General features: G+C 48.3%; 1 protein-coding gene across 3 annotated transcripts in view; it reads left to right on the top strand.

Annotated features, from left to right (window-relative positions):
- EFCAB12 (EF-hand calcium binding domain 12) overlaps positions 1-18,187 on the top strand; it is a 29,879-nt gene that overhangs the window by 2,809 nt on the left and 8,883 nt on the right. For 2 of the 3 annotated variants that reach the window (XR_010132922.1, XM_004036282.4), the window contains exons 2-5: positions 6,513-6,949; positions 9,864-10,058; positions 12,907-13,063; positions 16,987-17,183. Coding sequence is in view for 2 of the 3 variants with exons in the window: in XM_004036282.4 (XP_004036330.1) it covers positions 6,513-6,949; positions 9,864-10,058; positions 12,907-13,063; positions 16,987-17,183 (986 nt within the window). In the remaining variant the exon portion in view is untranslated. The remainder of the gene's footprint in view (positions 1-6,512; positions 6,950-9,863; positions 10,059-12,906; positions 13,064-16,986; positions 17,184-18,187) is intronic. The other variant, XM_019023600.3, reaches the window with a different exon arrangement.

Raw genomic sequence — 18,187 nt, 5'->3', positions numbered from 1 at the left:
GGGTGAAGGGTTGCCATGGAGTCGGGGGCAGGTCATGTACATTTCTGAGATTTCCATCTGAGCCTAGTTGGAGGAACCAGAGGCCCGACCCATGTGACGGGAGCCCTCCAGCTCGCTCTGTTTCTCTGCAGGACATTAATGTATTCAGTACTGGAGGAGAGGCATGGAGAAGACGTCAGTCTTCAAGGTTTTGGCAGTAATGTGCTGGGGACCAAGTTCTTGGCAAAGCAATGCAGCTTCACGGGTAAAGGACAGAGATAAATGGATAATTACAGAATAAGAAGGGGTGAATGCCGGGCCCAGGGATGACACCCAGGAGTAAAAGGTGTGCTGAGGGTATGGGATGGGGAGGAACAGTTCCAAGCTTTTGGAAAAGATCTTTACACTGGAGCTTAAAGGATAAAAAGGAGTTCTCCAAGCCAAAAGGGGAAGGAAAAGCATTTCGGGCAAGGAAACAGCATGACCCAAGAGGTCTGGTGTCTCTGGAAATGAGGTGAGAGAGGTCAGAAGGGACAAGATCATAAAAGATCCTGCAAGCCAGGAGATGGAGAGGCCACTGGGAGTGGCAGGACTGGATTGGGAGCAGTCAGAAAAGACCTGAGACTGAGTTGGCAGACTCAGAATGTTGGTGTGGGGAGATGAGAGCTGGTGCTATAAAGCTTGGAGACTGAAGGTCTTCTCCATGCCGCTTCTCCAGCACTGAACACATTAATGCCCAGTGGAGAAACAGGGAGAGCTGGAGAGGCTGGCCACCTTTCCCAGGCACACAGGTCAGGGCTCTGGTCAAATGCCCAAGCTAAAGATGCTGGGAGGTGAGGGAGAAGGCCCAGGCTAGAGGGAACTACAGGGACTTGGGGGCTGGTTGGTCAGGAAACACAGAAGAGGCAAATAAAGATGGTTCTCAAGTTGGCAGCTGGGGGACCTGGTAGATGGAGATGTCTTCCACAGAGATAGAGAACGTACTCAGAGGGCCCAGTTAGTGGGGGAAGGGGCACAAAGACAAATCCAGTCTTGGTTGGTTGAGTTTAAGATCCTTGTCAGTGGCTGGGCACAGTATCTCACGCCTGTAATCCCAGCACTATGGGAAGCTGAGGCAGGAGGATTGCTTGAGCCCAGGAGTTTGAGAATAGCCTGGGCAACATAGTGAGATCCCATCTCTACAAAATTGTTTTTTAAAGTTAGCCGGGCCTGGTGGGGTGGCTCACGCCTGTAATCCCAGCACTTTAGGAGGCTGAGGTGGGTGGATCACGAGGTCAGGAGATCAAGACCATCCTGGCTAACACAATGAAACCCCGTCTCTACTAAAAATACAAAAAATTAGCCGGGCATGGTGGCAGGCGCCTGTAGTCCCAGCTACTCAGGAGGCTGAGGCAGGAGAATGGCATGAACCAGGGAGGTGGAGCTTGCAGTGAGCCGAGATCATGCCATTGCACTCCAGCCTGGGTGACAGAGCAAGACTCCATCTCAAAAAAAAAAAAAAGTTAGCCAGGCTTAATGGCATGCACCTGTAGTCCCAGCTACTCAGGAGGCTGAGCTGGGAGGATCATTTGAGCCTAGGAGTTCAAGGCTGCAGTGAGCTATGATTGAGCCACTGTACTCCAGCTTGGGGAACAGAGCAAGACCCTGTCTCAATTAAAAATAAATTATAAAAAAAGATCCCCGGCCGGGCGCCGTGGCTCACGCCTGTAATCCCAGCACTTTGGGAGGCTGAGGTGGGCGGATCACCAGGTCAGGAGATCGAGACCATCCTGGCTAACACAGTGAAACCCCATCTCTACTAAAAATACAAAAAATTAGCCGGGCGTGGTGGCGGACGCCTGTAGTCCTAGCTACTTGGGAGGCTGAGGCAGGAGAATGGCGTGAACCCGGGAGGCAGAGCTTGCAGAGAGCCGAGATCGTGCCACTGCACTTTAGCCTGGGCAGCAGAGCAAGAGTCCGTCTCAAAAAAAAAAACAAAAAAAAAAAACCCTGTAAGCCATTCAAGTGGAGATGTTTTAGGAACAACTGGAGGTATAAACTTGGAGCTAATTCCAAGTCAAAAATATTGGTATGGATGTCCCCAGCATACAGAAGGTCATAGAAACATGAGAATGGAAGGGATTATTTGAAAAGAGAAGAGACCCTGGGTATAAGCCTGGAAGCAACAACCTTTAAGGAGTAATCAGAAAAGAGGGGCCCAAAAACAATAGCCGGAGAGGTAGAATTGGACATAGCAAGGATTGAATCAAGCCAAGAGCAGGGAGAATTTCAAGAAAGAGTAGAATTGTTTCCAGACACCTATAGGCTGTCTGAGAAAAGAGAGAACAAGTGTGTTTTCTGGGACATCCATGGGGAGGACTAGAACCAAAGGGTAGAAAGTCCAGGGAAACAAATTCTGGGTCAATATAAGGAAATATTTTCTAGCAGTCAGAGTTTAGTGTCCACCGTGTTAAGTAGAAAGCTCCACGTCACTGGAGATGTATAAACAGAGGCAAAGTCTGCCAGTGGCATTGAGGAGAGTGTCCCTGACCTGGGCAGGTGATTGAACTAGTTGGCGTCTGAGAGCTTTCCTTGCCAATTTCCTAGGAACATTGTCACATAGTCTCTACCCATAACTACACAATGACAGCCTCTTTTATTATAAGAGCCCATTTCCCTTTCTGTCAATGGACACAGGACTCCAAAGAGCACTAGAATGAAGCTTCCTGAGGAGGGTGTGGTGAGCAGGCACCCTTGGAAAGTGGGGTCAGGGGCTGGTGCAGGTTTAGAACTGTGAGGAGAATGACTCGGCCAGGGGAAGCCCTGGGGAATGCAGTGCTCTTCAGAGGGCACAGCAAATGCAAAAACTGAAAACCCAGAGCCAGGAAGGAACAAGGCACCTCAGACAACAGAAAGGAGGACAGCAGCTGGGACCACATGAGTGAGGGGGCGGGGGCTGGGAGGTGACAAGGGAAGAGTGGGGAGCAGGGCCAGTGAAGGCAGCTTTGTAGGCCACAGAAGGAGGCGGGTATTTATTCAAAGAGCACTAAGAATCCATTGAATGGTTTCAAATGGGGAAGGGACAGACTGTGAATTTACATTTGTAAGGCTCTCCTGGCTGAGGGCAGAACATGGATTGGGGGTCTAGGGAAGACCCAAATGGGAGCAGCAAGACCTGTGGGGAGCAGGTTTTGTGTTCCCGTGGCCTGCAGGGTAAAGTTTCAATTTCTTAGCCTGGCATTTGAGATGACGCCAACCTTATTTCCCACTAACCTCCTCCTTTACACACAGTGGGCTTCCAACATGTGGAACTGTCTGGTGACCCTAAAATCCCCAGATCCCACTCCTGACCTTTCCCCATCCCTGCCCCTCCACCCCATGAAGCCAGACCATTCTTGAAGGTCCACATCAAAGACACCTCTTCCTTGATGCCCTCCCAAGTCCCACAGTCAGCATTTCTCCCCCAACTGAGAACATCTTGTTACCCTCTGGGTGCCCCACCTTGTTCCATTGGGTGGACTGGGAACAGGTGAACCATGGTAGGTGCCCAGCCTAGTTTAATCTGCACCTGGTTCAGCACCAAGCCCTGGGGGATTCTCAATAAATACTGATTTGATGAATGACTACATTCTCAGTCATCCCCTGCTGGGAATGAACTTTCTTGTGGTCAAAGTAATGATACATGTGTTGTTTAGAAGTGTTCGCTTCCATCCCTATTGATGTGTAATATCTGTTCTAGCATTGCTATAAAGAACTACCTGAGACTAGGTAATTTATAAAGAGATGAGGTTTAATTGACTCACAGTTCCTCAGGCTGTACAGGAAACATGGCTGGGGAGGCCTCAGGAAACTTACAATCATGGCAGAAGGCAAAGACAGGCACATCTTACATAACCCAAGAAGGAGGAAGAGAGAGCAGGGGGAGGTGCTATGTTTTTGAACAACCAGATCTTGTGAGCACTCGCTCTCATGAGAACAGCAAGGGGGAAGTCCTCTCCCATGATCCAATCACCTCCCACTAGACCCCTCCTCCAACAATGGGGATTATAATTTAACATGAGATTTGGGCAAGGACACAGATGCAAACCATACCATGATGTTTACTTTTATTATTTGCTGACTATGAAAGGAACACATGGGCCTTGTAAAGAGACTTAACAAATGTACTGAATGTCCACTTTGGGCCAGGCTGGGCACCGAGGACACAGGGGAACTAAGACACAGTCCTGGTCACTGGGAAACTCACAGGCTGTTGGGAAAGAAAGTTGCAGGAAGTATCTTCATTTCAGAAAAATATGGTAAATGCTTATGATGGGACTAAGTGTGGGGGCTATGGGACCCAGAGGGCCCATGAGAGGGGGAGTGGGAGAGCTTCAAGGGGCCGGGATGCCTGAGCTGAGTCTCAGAGGGTGAGTCAGGGATCAAGAACTGAAGCAGGGAGGGAGAAGAGCATGTCATGGGGAGGAAACAGCATGGCTTGTGTGTGTTGGTGGGGCAGATCTGTTTGGATACAAACGTAAGGGAAGGCAGAAGGAGCCAGAGAAATCAGAGAGGCTGGTAGGGGTGAGAGGACCAGGTGGGGCCAGGTTAAGGAGCTTGAACTTTACTCTAGAGGCAGTTGGGAGCCATGGTCAGGTTTTAAGCAAGGGAGTTTGGGTTTTAGGAGGAAAATGACAGTGACAGTATTTCCAATAAGATCGTTATATCCCTTCTGATTTTTTTTTATTTTTTTGAAAAGGGGTCTCTGTTGCCCAGGCTGGATTACAATGCGGGTAATCTCAGCTCACTGTAGCCTTGACCTCCCAGGCTCAAGTGATCCTCCCACCTCAGCCTCCTGAGGAGCTGCGACTACAGGCGTGCACCACCATGCCTGGCTAGTTTTTAAATTTTTTTGTATAGATGAGGTCTCACTATTTTGCCCAGGCTGATCTTGAACTCCTGGGCTCAAGCAATCCTCCCACCTCAGCCTCCCAAAGTGCTTGGATTACAGGCATAAGCTACCATGCCTGGCCCCTTCTGATTTTTTAGAACACTTTCAAACTGTTATCTCATTTGATCTTCATAACAACTTCAAGAGGTAGATAGAGCAGAGTTTATACCATTTCAGAAGTAAAATACTTGAGACTCAGCAGGATTGGGTGACAGCCCTGGGTAATATCAAGTAACAGCTAAGAGCCGAGCTCTCGGGCCAGACAAACTGAAGTTCATGTCTCAGCTCTGCTACTAATCAACTGAGTGACCTTGGGCCTCTCTAGGCCTCAATGTCCTTATCTGCAAAATGGGCATAATCATAGTACCAGCATCATAGGTCTGTCCATTTTTCACTCACCAAATATTTACTGAGTTCCCATTATATGTAGACACTGTGGAGGTGTCAGGGCTCCAGTCAGGAACAAGAGAGATAGGGTTACAGTCTTCATGGAGCTCATAGTCTACTAGAAAAAATAAACATGAACCAAATAATTGCACCGGGGGTCTCAAAGGCAAATTGCTGCCCAAACCGAGGACTTAATAAAGAAAATGAGCTGCCTGTGAGACAATAAGGAATGGGGGAGCCTGTGGCAAGCTGGAGAGGGCAATGCCTCAGCCCAAAGTAGCTCAGATTGAAAAATATCAAGCAAGGTGTCAAACAAAACAAGACCTCAGCCCTCATTCAGCATGAGGGCCACCAGTTTTCAGCCCTTGTTGTACCCAGTCGTGATAAGTGGTCTGAAGGAAAGTGCAGGTTGTGATGCAAAGATGGGACCTGGAGGATAAGGAAGAGTGCCCAGGGTGTGGATAGGGAGGGAGCACTCCTGCTAGAGGGAGGAGCAAGTGCCAACCCCTAGTCAGGATGAGGCTTGGACCACTCAGCAAACAGAGAGAAGCCCAGGCATCCAGGACATAGTAAGGGAAGAGAAGCAAGGGATTAGGGGGACAGGTTGACAGAACAGGGGCCCGGGACTTCATTTTAAGGGTTATCAAAAGTCATGGAAGGGCTTTAAAATGAGTGCATGGTGAGTATATACCAATAATAGCAGATATATTGTGTACAAAGCAACTCTAATAAATTGACTGATTTTAACATCACTCCCATCCGATAAAATAGGTTACCATCATTATGCCCATTTTACCAATGAAGAGGTTGAGACAGAGAAGTTAGGTGGTTTGCTCAACATCATGCAGCCAGTAGGTGGCAGGGCCAGGACTCAGACCGAAGAACGTTCTGGCCCCAAAGCCTCTGCTCTTAATACTGTGCTGCCTCAGATGATCACACAAGATCAGACTGGCATCTTTAAAAGTTCATTCTGATTGCCAGTGGGAGGTGTTGGGGGCTGGGTATGGAGAAGATGAAATAAGAGAAAGCATATAGAGCCCTTAGCTTGCTGCCTGCTGTTGGGAGTACCCGGTAACATTAGATGAAATTATCCTTACCATTACAGCAAGACAATGATAAAGCCTGACCTGGGATCCAGGGCCCTGATGCCCAGCCTGGAGCAAAAGCGTTTTTCCTTCCTGGCTCCTTTCAGTCCTCTTCCAGAAAGAAACTCATCTTTTAAGTCTCTTACCCCAAGGACTCTGCCCGTCTAAGACTCCCATCAATGAAAATGCTCCCGTCTTTGATCCTGAACTGGTCATTGCCCACTGCTTCAAGCAGTTCCAGCAGAAGGACTTCCGCCTGCCTCAGACCCGCCGGCGAATCATCATGGTGCCTCGCAAGGAGGATCAGACACCCATTAATCCTGCATCCCAACCTCAGGCTCCCCCAAAGCCCATCCCCAGCTTCAAAGCTCTGGAAGCTAGAGATATCCAAGAGCAGCCAGAGGACAGGAAGACCTGGCTGAGCCAGAGGTCGAAGCTGCGGCAGGAGCTAGAGTCCTTTGGTGATGTAAAGAGGTGGCTGGAGAACAAGCCCAGCATCACGCCTTCAGAGGCCAAGGTCTTACACATGATCCACGAGGAGCAGAGTGCCCAGCCAAATGCCTCCCAGGCAACTAACAGGACCACCAGGGTGAGCAACCCCATTTGCCAGATGAAGACACCAAGGGTTTAGGGATGCATCATTATTTTATTCCCTTGGGTTAGGCTGGATAGGGATAGTTCACACCATTTCACAGAGGAGCAAACGGAAGTCTTGAGAGGGAGGTGTATTAGTTGTCTAGTTATCTATTGCTGCATAACAAACACCCCCAAATGACTGAAAGCAACAAATATTTATGATCACACACAGTTTCTAGAGTCAGAAATCGGGGAGTAGCTTTGCTGGGTCACTCTGGCTCAGAGTCTCTCATGAGGTTGCAGTCAGGATGTTGGCCTGGGCCACAGTCATCTGAAGGCTTGACTGGGGCAAAAGGATCTGCTTCCAAGCTGGCTCACCCATGTGGCTATTGGCAGGAGGCCTCAGTTCCTCCCCACATGGACCTCTCCATAGGGCTGCTTAAGTGTCCTCACAGTATGTCTGCTGGCATCCCCCAGAGTGAAGGGTCCAAAAAAGAGAGCAAGACAGAGGCTGCCCTTTCAGACCTAGCTTCTGAAGGCCTCAGTTTCAGAAGTTTCACACTATCACTTCCACCACATTCTCTTTGTCAGAAGTGAGTCCCTGAGTACTGCCCATGCTCAAGAAGGAAAGAAGACTCCATCTTAGAAAGGAGGGAAGCAGAAGAATTTGTGGACATACCTTAAAATCACCCCAAAAGGGATCATCCTGGCAGTCCATCTTATGGAGTATTTGTAAAATACCCATTGTTCATTCATTTGTTCATTGATACAAGTTTGCTGAGGGTTCCATGTAGCAAGCAGGTACTCACAGGGCTATTGTGAGGATGACGATTGTGAGGGTGGGAGGAAAAGGAGGATCCCCCTTTTACAAATGTGGAAATAGAAGCTCAGTGAGGCCAACATTTATCCAAACATATAGCGATAGTAAGTGATAAGGGTACTACCAACTCCTTCTCTCTCTGTGACATTTCCTTGGGATAAGAGGTCAGATAAGTTGGGTTTAAACATAGCTCTGCTACTTCCTAGCTGTACCATTTGGGTCTCAGTTTTCTCATCTATAAAATGGAGACAACCATTGTTCCTACCTCCTGGGGTCGCTATGATGTCTAAATGCATTCATTTATATAAGGTGCCTAGGACGCTATTGGGCACGTAGTGAGCACTCAAACATGATTTCCATTTGTATTATTATTGTAATCTCACAAGTGTCCATTGGGTTGGTTGGCCCGGAAACTTCAGGGTCAGTCCTTGCTGTTATTATAGCCCAAATCCTAATTTCATGGGTCTAACACACCCTCTTCTGCCAGCAGCATAGTGTCTAAGAATAAGAACTAGACTTGGGTTAGAAATGCAGCTGTACTGCTTACCTGCTGTGTGGCATTGGGAAAACCTTTCACATCTCTGAGCCTGATTCCTTATTGTGAATTAGGTAGTACCTCATACCTAATTCATAGGATCATTTATTCCTTCAGCAAACAATTACTGCCTGTCTTCCTACGGCCTGGGCTTTGTTCAGTATAAAAGTGGGAGATGGGGATACACTGTAAATAAGACACGGTCTTACTTCTTAGCCTGGCTTCTCTTGCTGTCACAGAAGACCTGATGCTGGGTAATTTATAAAGAAAAGAGGGGTTTTTTTTGGCTCACAGTCCTGGAGGCTGAAAGTCCTCATGAGGTTGCAGTCAGGATGTTGGCCTGGGCCACAGTCATCTGAAGGCTTGACTGGTTGGCCTCTAGGGTGGGCCTCGTGCTGCATCCTAACACAGTGGAAGGCATCTCAGGGTGAGGGGGTGCACGAGAGGGAGCCAAACTGGCTTTTCTAGCTGATCCTATTCATGATAACGAACCCTCTTCCATGATAACCAATTAATCCTTAGCCCATTAATCCATTAATCCATAAATGAATTAATGGATTCATAAGAGCAGACACCTCATGACCCAATCACCTCTTAAAGGCCCCACCTGTTAATACCATTATGTTGATAACAGTATTAAGTTGCTTCTGACCCAGCCCATCTGTGGATCATCAAAAGATGCTGCATTTCCAACGAGCTCCTGGTGATGCCTGTGGTACTGGTCCACAGGACCACACTTTTGCTAGCTATTTAATAATGTAAATTAATTATAAATTTAAATATGGAGTCCTTCAATCACACCAGCCACATTTTGAGTGCTCAATAGTCACATGTGCCAAGTGGCTTAACAAAAGTCATGTTCAGTTTAAACATGTATTTTGGAGGGGACAAACATTAAGCCATAGCACAAGTTGTTCACATGTTAGTGGGAGAGGCAGACACATAGGATTAATGGCTCTACAGTTTGCTACAGGCCATTAATAGAGGTGGGTCTCTATTATAATAAGCACCCCAGGTGAAGCACAGAGGAACAATACCCTAGGGAATGGGAAGGCCCTTTGTAAACTGTCCAGTGCTGCACCAAGGTAGAAGGGCATTACAAAATATGCCCTTTCACCTGGAATTGGAGAAGGAGGATTTGGACAGATAGAGAAAGAGAGAAAAGTCTTCCAGGCAGGAGGCCTATAGCAGATGCAAAGGCTGGGGGCGGGGATGGGGAGTCTCCACCTGGCTCCAGGGAAGGGTATAGGTTTTGGTGCACTGAGAGACCAGACCAGTGGGATTACGCATACTGACAGGTTTGACAGGAGAGATGTGGATAAGAATGAAATTTTAGTTCCTATATTGTCCAAGCCTTGTGTTTTTCAGATGAGAAAACCAAGGCTCAGAGAAGCAAAGTCTCCCAGGCATTTTGTGGCCAAACGCAGTTGCCCTGAACCCAGTGCCCTTTGTACTCTATCCTGCTATTTAGAGCTGCTCGGCCTCTCCTTAGTCCCTAACTCTGGGGACTGCATCCCCCTGGCCTGTCTCCTTTGAACTCTCTCCTCTGCCCTACCCTCTCACCTCTTCCAGAAGAAAGCCCCCAGGCTCTCCCGGCTGTCCCGCCAGATGGTGCCCCAGCTCCAGCTGCCCGAGCCCCCTGCCCTGTCGGTCATGTACTCCTACCTGCATAGCCGCAAGATCAAGATCCTGGAGATATTTCACAAGGTGGGCCAGGGTGAGAACCAGAGAATCACCAGGGAGGAGTTCATCGCGGCTATAAAGGCAGTAAGTGCCACCTGCTTTCTCTGGATGGGCCTAAGTGGGCAGGATGTACATGTACTCCCTCTTTGCCACCCCCACCCCTCCCCCGCCACGCTAGGTTCTGGTTCAACTGAGAAGTAGACACAAGGAGTGCAAACTGTCAGCCTTATTACTTATAAAGCCAGGTTGGAAAATATGGATTAACTTGTGGCCAAATCAGATCCTTAATATCTGCCCCGCACCAGTCTGACCTTGAAAACCCCCACCTGAGTGGAAAGTCTGCGGAGTCGACCTCATAACCAGCCAGCTACCTTGGGGAATCCCTGTCTTGCACAGCAGACCCCAAAACTGAGATCAGAGAAAGCTGGTAGAGTGTCTCCAACTGTAACTGGCATATAAGTTACATGGGTGTCCTGTCGAAATGCAGCTTCTGACCCAGCACATCTGTGGGTCATCAAAAGATGCTGTATTTCTAATGAGCTCCTGGTGATGCCTGTAGTACTGGTCTATGGACCACACTTTTACTTTCACTGGCTATTTATTAATTTAAATCAATTATAAATTTAAAAATCCAGTCTTTCAATCACACCAGCCACATATTTTGAGTGCCCAGTAGTCACATGTGGCAAGTAGCTCCTCTACTGGACTGCACAGATGTGGAATATTTCCATCATCATGGAAAGTTGTATCGGCCTAGCAGAGGTCTGCAAACTGTGGCTCAAGAGACAAGTCCAGCCTGCTTCCTGTTTTTTAAATAGAGTTTTATTGGAACACAGCCACACTCATTCATCCTTGAATTGTCTATGGCTGCTTTCATGCTACAATGGCAGAGTTGAGCAGTATGACACAGACCATATGGCTAGCCAAACCTAAAATATTTACTATCTGAGGTTTTTTGTTTTTAGTTTTTTTTTTTTGGCTTTGGTTTTTTTTGTTGTTTTTTTTTTTTTTTTGAGGCAGAGTCTCACTCTGTCACCAGGCTGGAGTGCGGTGGTGCGATCTTGGCTCACTGCAACCTCCGCCTCCCAGGTTCAAGCAATTTTCCTGCCTCAGACTCCCGAGTAGTTGGGACTATAGGCGTGCACCACCACGCCCGGCTAATTTTTGTATTTTTAGTAGAGAAGGGGTTTCACCATGTTGGCCAGGATGGTCTTGATCTCTTGACCCTGTGATCCACCTGCCTCAGCCTCCCAAAGTGCTGGGATTACAGGCATGAGCCACTGCGCCTGGCCTTATCTGACTTTTTATAGAAAAAGCTTGCTAACTTGCTAACCCTAGTCTAGATGAATTACGTTTTTATACATTTTGAATGCAAGATACTTTACCCTAGCATGCTGGCTCATGCCTGTAATCCCCCAACACTTTGGAAGGCCAAAGTGAGAAGACTGCTTGAGGCCAAGAGCTTGAGATCAGCCTGGGTAACATAGTGAGACCCCCATCTCTACAAAAAATTAAAAAACTTAGCCCAGTGTGGTGGCACACACCTGTAGTCCCAGCTACATGGGAGGGTCAGATGGGAGGATCACTTGAGCCCAGGAGTTAGAGGCTGCAGTGAGCTATGATCACACCACTACACTCCAGCCTGGGTGACAGAGCAAGATCTCAACTTAAAAGAAACCCAAACAACGACAACAAATACCTTAAACAACTTTAGGGAGTTGACTGTGATGTCTTTCGTGGTTTTAAATTATTATCAGTTTTCTCACACGTTTTATGACATGTAATTATCTCAACAACATTTCAAAGCATTTAAAGATAATAGTCTTTAATCTCCATAACCAAAAGTTTAAATATTCCATTCTTTAGCACCAGGAGAGTTCATTTTTTTTGTTTATTTGTTTGTTTGTTTTTTTGAGACGGAGCTTCGTTCTTGTCGCCCAGGCTGCAGTGCAATGGCACAGTCTTGGGTCACTGCAACCTCCCTCTCCCTGGTTCAAGGGATTCTCCTGCCTCAGCCTCCTGGGTGCTGGGATTACAGGCATGTGTCCCCATGCCTGGCTAATTTTGTGTTTTTAGTAGAGATGGGGCTTCACCATGCTGGCCAGTCTGGTCTCGAACTCCTGGCCTCAGGCATTCCACCCACCTGGGCCTCCTAAAGTGCTGGGATTACAAACGTGAGGCACAACGTCCAGCCAGCACCAGGAGGGTTCTGATCTTACTTAGCTCTGATCAAGTTAGTTCTGATCAAGGCTAGGCGCAGTGGCTCACGTCTGTTTACCCGGCACTTTGGGAGGCCGAACCAGGCGGATCACTTGAGGCCAGGAGTTTGAGTAAAGTTCAGTGAACAATGACTATTGTCTAAAGAAACTGAAGAACAAAATCATATTTCCTTTAAAACTTTTCTTCTTGAATATCCAATGTTGCTGGCAAGCATTATACACCTCCAGAGTTGCTCATCGTCCTTAAAAGAATGAGGTGTATAGTATTCTTGATCCCATTTTCCAGGAATTAAGGGAGATTTATGTGTTACTTGTGTATAGGGATGATCCACATGTGAAATCATGCTTCGTATCCAGCATGGTAGATGCTGCCATTGAGACTGGTAGGAAGTGGGGTGGGACCCTAGAGGAAGAAGAAACCCACTCTATAAAGATGGTGACATCTGGACTGGACTTTGAAGGAGGGATAGGAGTTTTTCAGGCAGAGAAGGGGAACTGCCTGAGCAAAGGCAAAGGTAAGAAAGTGTAGAGTTCATTCAAGGACCGGGAAAGGGCTCTGAGCTCCTGTAGCAGGGACCTTGGGTATAGTAGAGAGTGGTTGAGGATGAAACTGGAAGCAGGATGGGGGTCTGAGGAGGCTGGTAAGGCCTTGGCCATCAGAGCAGGATGTTTGGATGGGAGCCTGCTAGTCTCAAGGTCTTCTCTCTCCTCAGGTCGGAGTCCCTCTGAAGAACCAAGAGGTGGAGGATATAGTGATCTACCTCAGCTCTCTTGGGAAGCACAACACCATCACCATGGATATCCTGGCCAATACCTACAAGCAGTGGTCTATGGCTCAGCAAAGGAGCAGCCTGGCCACTGCAAGGGAGCGTGCGTACCCATCCTGTGCCTCCACCTCCTCGTCCTGGGAGCAAGCATGGTGCAGGCAGCCTTGGCCTCTCCTCCAAACTCACTTCCTCAGTGTGTTCCCCAGTTTTGGCCAACTGTGGTTTGGCCAAGCCTCTGGAAATTTTCAGGCCCAGAGATTAACTAAGGAGTAGATATTCCCTTGAGTGCCCAGCTACCACTGTGTCCATTCAAAGACAAATGAGTCCCAGCCCTTGTTCTTAGAGGAGGATACTCAGCCCACCAGAGCCCACCTGAGAGGCTGAGAACTGACCCAAATGGCAAGCCTTTCCAGAGACATTTATGTGTGTGTGGGTCCAAGGCCTCCTCACTATTAATCCATAGCTTATTGATAAAATTCTTGTTCAGAACCAGAATTAGCACATGTTTACGGTTTACTGGAAAGTATATTTTGGTATTCTGCTATCAGGGGTATCTGCTATCAAGGGTTGCTGTCAACAGTTGTAAAGGTTGTGCATGGCTCAAGTTCCATCTGCCAAGCAATACATTTGTGGGGCCACATCTGTCCAGACAAGGCACAGAGGCAAATTAGAAACGGACTTGCTAAAGCTCTGGCTGTGAATTTACTCTACAACACAAAGGTGCATTATATAATATTTCTTTATATCTTAGTACCATTCTTGTAGTAAACAAACAAACAAAAAAGAACAATTACAACCACCCACCCATTCTAGCACCCTTCCCAAACATAGCCACAGCTTTGTTTTTCTAAATGAAACAAATCTTGCTCTGTTCCCATCCACCAGGTTGGCAGGAATTTAATCTCATGCATGTTTGGGGCTTCCTTGTCCTCCCTGAGTCACACAGGAGCCCTGGAGGAGGCAGTGGAGGGGTTTCCTAACAATGGTAAAGATCTGGGGTGAGGCCGTTGGAGTTTACAGTCACACCAAGAGGAGTTACTCAGCATCCTCACTGGAGTGGCTCATTTGGGGACAGCAGGCAGCTCAGAGCATCCATTCCTCAGTCCTCCAGGAGATTTTCAATGTCCAGTCTCAACCAGCTGCCCTGCAGAGAAACTATCACCTCCCAAGCAGGGTCTCTGCCTCTCTCAGAGCTCAGGGAAACTCAGCACCCCAACAGTCGCTCCTGCATGTGTCACCACCCCAACAGTAGTAATCTCCTTTATGTCCAGCACATTTTTAAGGTCACCTCAAGTTGGGCTGCTTTCCCTCTGATACTCTTTGTGCCTTTTTGTTATAAATTACCAAGCTTATCGTTATCTGTGTAGCTGGCTGCGAGTCATTTCAGTGACCACAGTGTGCTGTGATGCATATTCGCAGCAGAGATATTTTGGGGCCTGTTATTTCCCAGTAAGTAAACACAAAGCCAGGCAGCAGACCTTTGCTCTCATGGTGCTATTTTGGCATCATCACTGAGTTCTTTTTCCCTGGTGACCAATAGTGGGTAAGATAGGTAGACTGGGGTGTGTAAGAATTAAAGAAAGAGGAAAGAAACAGGAAAGGTGGCTCAATAGTCAAGGACAGGTTTATTTTAGAGAAAACAAACCTGAGAGGGGCTGCTGGCTGAGTTAGGTCAGAGCCACACTCTCTTACAGACTAAGAGTTTTTAAGGATTCACGGTGGAAGAGTTTATCAGAGGCTTGGACTGCTTCTCTGTCTCTTTGTTGTGTTTATCTGGGAGGCAGAGTTGCGTGTCTGTTTCCATACATCTTTCTGCAGCTGCAGGCATATCCCCCGAGTCTGCTTTTAGCTTCCCTATCTTAGTGCACCTGAAGGGAAAGGAATGTGCTTATTAAGGCCCACAGTTTTACTGGGGCCCATTGTATGAGGGTGAAGTTTGGCAGTCACCCAAGAGACTTTCCCCTCACCTCCCTCTGTGCCTGAGCTGTCTTGTCTGTGTTTTACTGTCTGCTCTTTCTGGCTGCTTATAGTTAGAAGAGAAGTGATTTCCTTGAAATGCATGAGGCTAGAAAGGGAGCTGGAACTTAAAGTGGCGGTGTTTGTCCCAGATGACGGTGCTCCTGCTCTGTCCGGGTGTCTCTCACTTTGTCTAAAGAGGCAAGAGTTTGAGCGTCTTGGCAGGGGTGCCTTCTTCCAGTAGTTCTTCTTGCAGTAGCTCTTCTTCATTCTTGCAGTAGCTCTTCTTCATTCTTGCAGAATGATCTCAGTTTATCCTTTATGTCCGCAGAGGTCAGGATTGCTATTCCTGCTTTACGAGGAGGAAGCTGGAGCTCAGAGAGGCTGAGCCACTTGTTCACAGCCTCAATAGAAGGTGGTAAGGTCAGGATATTATTTCAGCTTGAGACAATGAAGGTCTGAACCAGGGCAGGGACAATGGGATTCTTTCATTCATTGGAATCTTTGTTGAGTGACTACTATGTGCCACTTCTAGAAACTGGGAACACAGCAGTGGGCCAGCCAAAGCCCCAGCTTTCGATGAGCTTGCACCTAAAGGGCTGGTGGTCAGGGACGGCCTCTCTGAGAAGCAGACATTGGAGCCGACATCTGAGTGATTGACAGGAACTAGTCTTGGGGGAAGCACAATCTAGGCAGAAAGAACTGTGAAGGCAAAGGCCCTGGGGTAGGAAAGCTTGCAAGAGACAGAAGGTGGTCAGGGTGGCTGGGTGGAACGGGTGAAGGGTGAATGGTACGCCATGGACCAGGTGGGAAGGCAGCTGAGGCCAGATGGTACAGCAGGGCCTCGTAGCCCAGGGAAAGGACTCTGAGTTTTGGTCTAAATGCTGTGGGAAGCCAAGGGAATGAGGCGATCTGGTCGGTCGGTCGGTCTGTCTATCTATCTATCTATCTATCTATCTATCTATCTATCTATCTATCTATCTATCCATCCACACATATCCAACATAAGGAGACCCCATACAATGGGGTCTCCTTATGTTGCCTAGGCTGGAGTGAAGTGGCTATTCACAGGTATGATCATAGCTTACTGCAGCCTCAAATTCCTGGGCATAAGCAATCCTCCCACTTCAGCCTCCTGAGTAGCTAGAACCACAGGCGTGCCACTGCACCCTGCTTTATATATGTATATATATTTTTCTTGGGGGGGGGATGGAGTCTTGCTCTGTCATCCAGGCTAGAGTGCAGTGGTGTGATCTCTTCTCACTGCAACCTCCACCTCCCGGGTTCAAGCAATTCTCCTGTCTCAGCCTCCCAAGTAACTACTACAGGTGCACACCACTGCACCCGGCTAATTTTTGTATTTTTAGTAGAGACGGGGTTTCACCATATTGGTCAGGCTGGACTCGAACTACTGACCTCAGCTGATCCACTCGCCTCAGCCTCCCAAAGTACCCTGCTCTATATTTTTTGTTTGTTTGTTTGTTTGTTTTTGAGAGGGAGTCTCACTGTGTCACCCAGGCTGGAGTGCAGTGGCACGATCTCGGCTCACTGCAACCTCCAGGTCCCAGGTTAAAGCAATTCTCCTGCCTCAGCCTCCCGAATAGCTGGGACTACAGGCACGTGCCACCATGCCCGGCTAATTTTTTGTATTTTTAGTAGAGACGGGGTTTCACAGTGTTAGCCAGGATGGTCTCGATCTCCTGACTTCATGATCCGCCCTCCTCGGCCTCCCAAAGTGCTGGGATTACTGGCGTGAGCCACCGCGCCTGGCTATACTCTATATTTTTTAAAGATCCTATTTGCTGCTTGGTGAGACAGGGTGACAGGACGAGAATGGCAGCCAGAGGGCTGGGGTTGGTGCAGTAAGGGACGCCATTAGTGGAGATGGAGAGGAGGGCCACATCTAAGGTACAGCTTAGGTGGCTTAGGTGGGCACTGCCCAGACGTGTGGGAAGGGAGCGGAGGGGTGGCCTGGTGCCTGCTGGGTGACACTGGATAACTGCTTGGCAGGTTCCGTGGCTGGGCACCCTCTTAGTCCCTCCTTCCTTCATCTCTTCCCTCTGACTCCAGGTTATATCTTGGCCAAGCACAGAGATTCCCTGAAGGGTCCGCTCAAGAAGCAGGAGGTGGATTCAGCCCCACAGCTTCCCAAAGTGGACCTACTGACGGTGCCTGCAATCGACACACAGATGGAGGCGCGGCCCATGACCCTGGAGGAGATGGAGGAAGTGGGCAAGTGGTACTGCGAGCGGCAGCGACAGCACAAGGTACCTCGCCAGCCCAAGGAGAGCATGCGGCTTGGGGACTGGAGCAGCTGGGGTTCAGATCACCGCAGCAGCACCACCCGCTGGCTGCAGAACCCTGGGGAGGAGGGTCTTCACCTCTACAACCACCCCTTCTTCACGTGCCTCATCTGTAAAATAAGAACAATACCTGCCTCCTGAGGTTTTTGTAAAATGTAGTAAGATCCTGTTTCTGAAACTATCACGTCCCCCTCTCCCTATTCTTTAATTATGACTTTTCATCCTTAGACCAGGCCTGCATTTTCATCACAGCTGGAATCCAGGCACCTGGCACAGGGCCTGACACTGGGTAGACTCTCCAGAAATACATGGCAAGTGAAGGAAGGATTGATTGCGTGAATTAGCTTGTCCAGTAAACATTTATTGAGAGCCTACCACGTGCCAGGCACTCTTCTGGGTGTTATAGTAAGCATAACAGTCCCTGCCCCTAGGAAGCTGACAGTCTGGTAAGGGAGGCAGACAACATCAATACAATACTACATATAAATATTCATATATAATATAGTCTGGGAGTGGTGTCTCGCACCTGTTAGCCCAGCGCTTTGAGAGGCCAAGGTAGGAGGACTGCTTAAGCCCAGGAGTTCGAGGCCATCCTAGGCAACATAGGGAGATCCTGTCTCTACAAAAAATTTAGAAAGTTAGCCTGGGGTGATGGCATGTGCCTGTGGTCCCAGCTACTCAGGAGGCTAAGGTAAGAGGACTGCCTGAGCCCAGGAGGTTGAGACTGAAGTGAGCTAAGATCGCACCACTGGACTCCAGCCGAGGGGAAAGAGCAAGATCTTGTCTCGAAAAAAAAAAAAAATTATATACAGGCCAGGTGCAGTGGCTCACGCCTGTAATCCTAGCACTTTGGGAGGCCAAAGTAGGAGGATCACTTGAGGCCAGGAGTTTGAGACCAGCCTGGGCAACACAGCAAAGCCCCGTCTCTACACAAAATTTTTAAAAAATTAGCCAGCATGGTGGCGTGT

This window comes from Gorilla gorilla, chromosome 2 (assembly GCF_029281585.2).
Source record: "Gorilla gorilla gorilla isolate KB3781 chromosome 2, NHGRI_mGorGor1-v2.1_pri, whole genome shotgun sequence".
In the NCBI taxonomy this organism is placed as follows: Eukaryota; Metazoa; Chordata; class Mammalia; order Primates; family Hominidae; genus Gorilla; species Gorilla gorilla.
The sequence above is the reverse complement of the archived record's forward strand: the minus strand, read 5'-3'. Positions and strand labels throughout refer to the sequence as shown.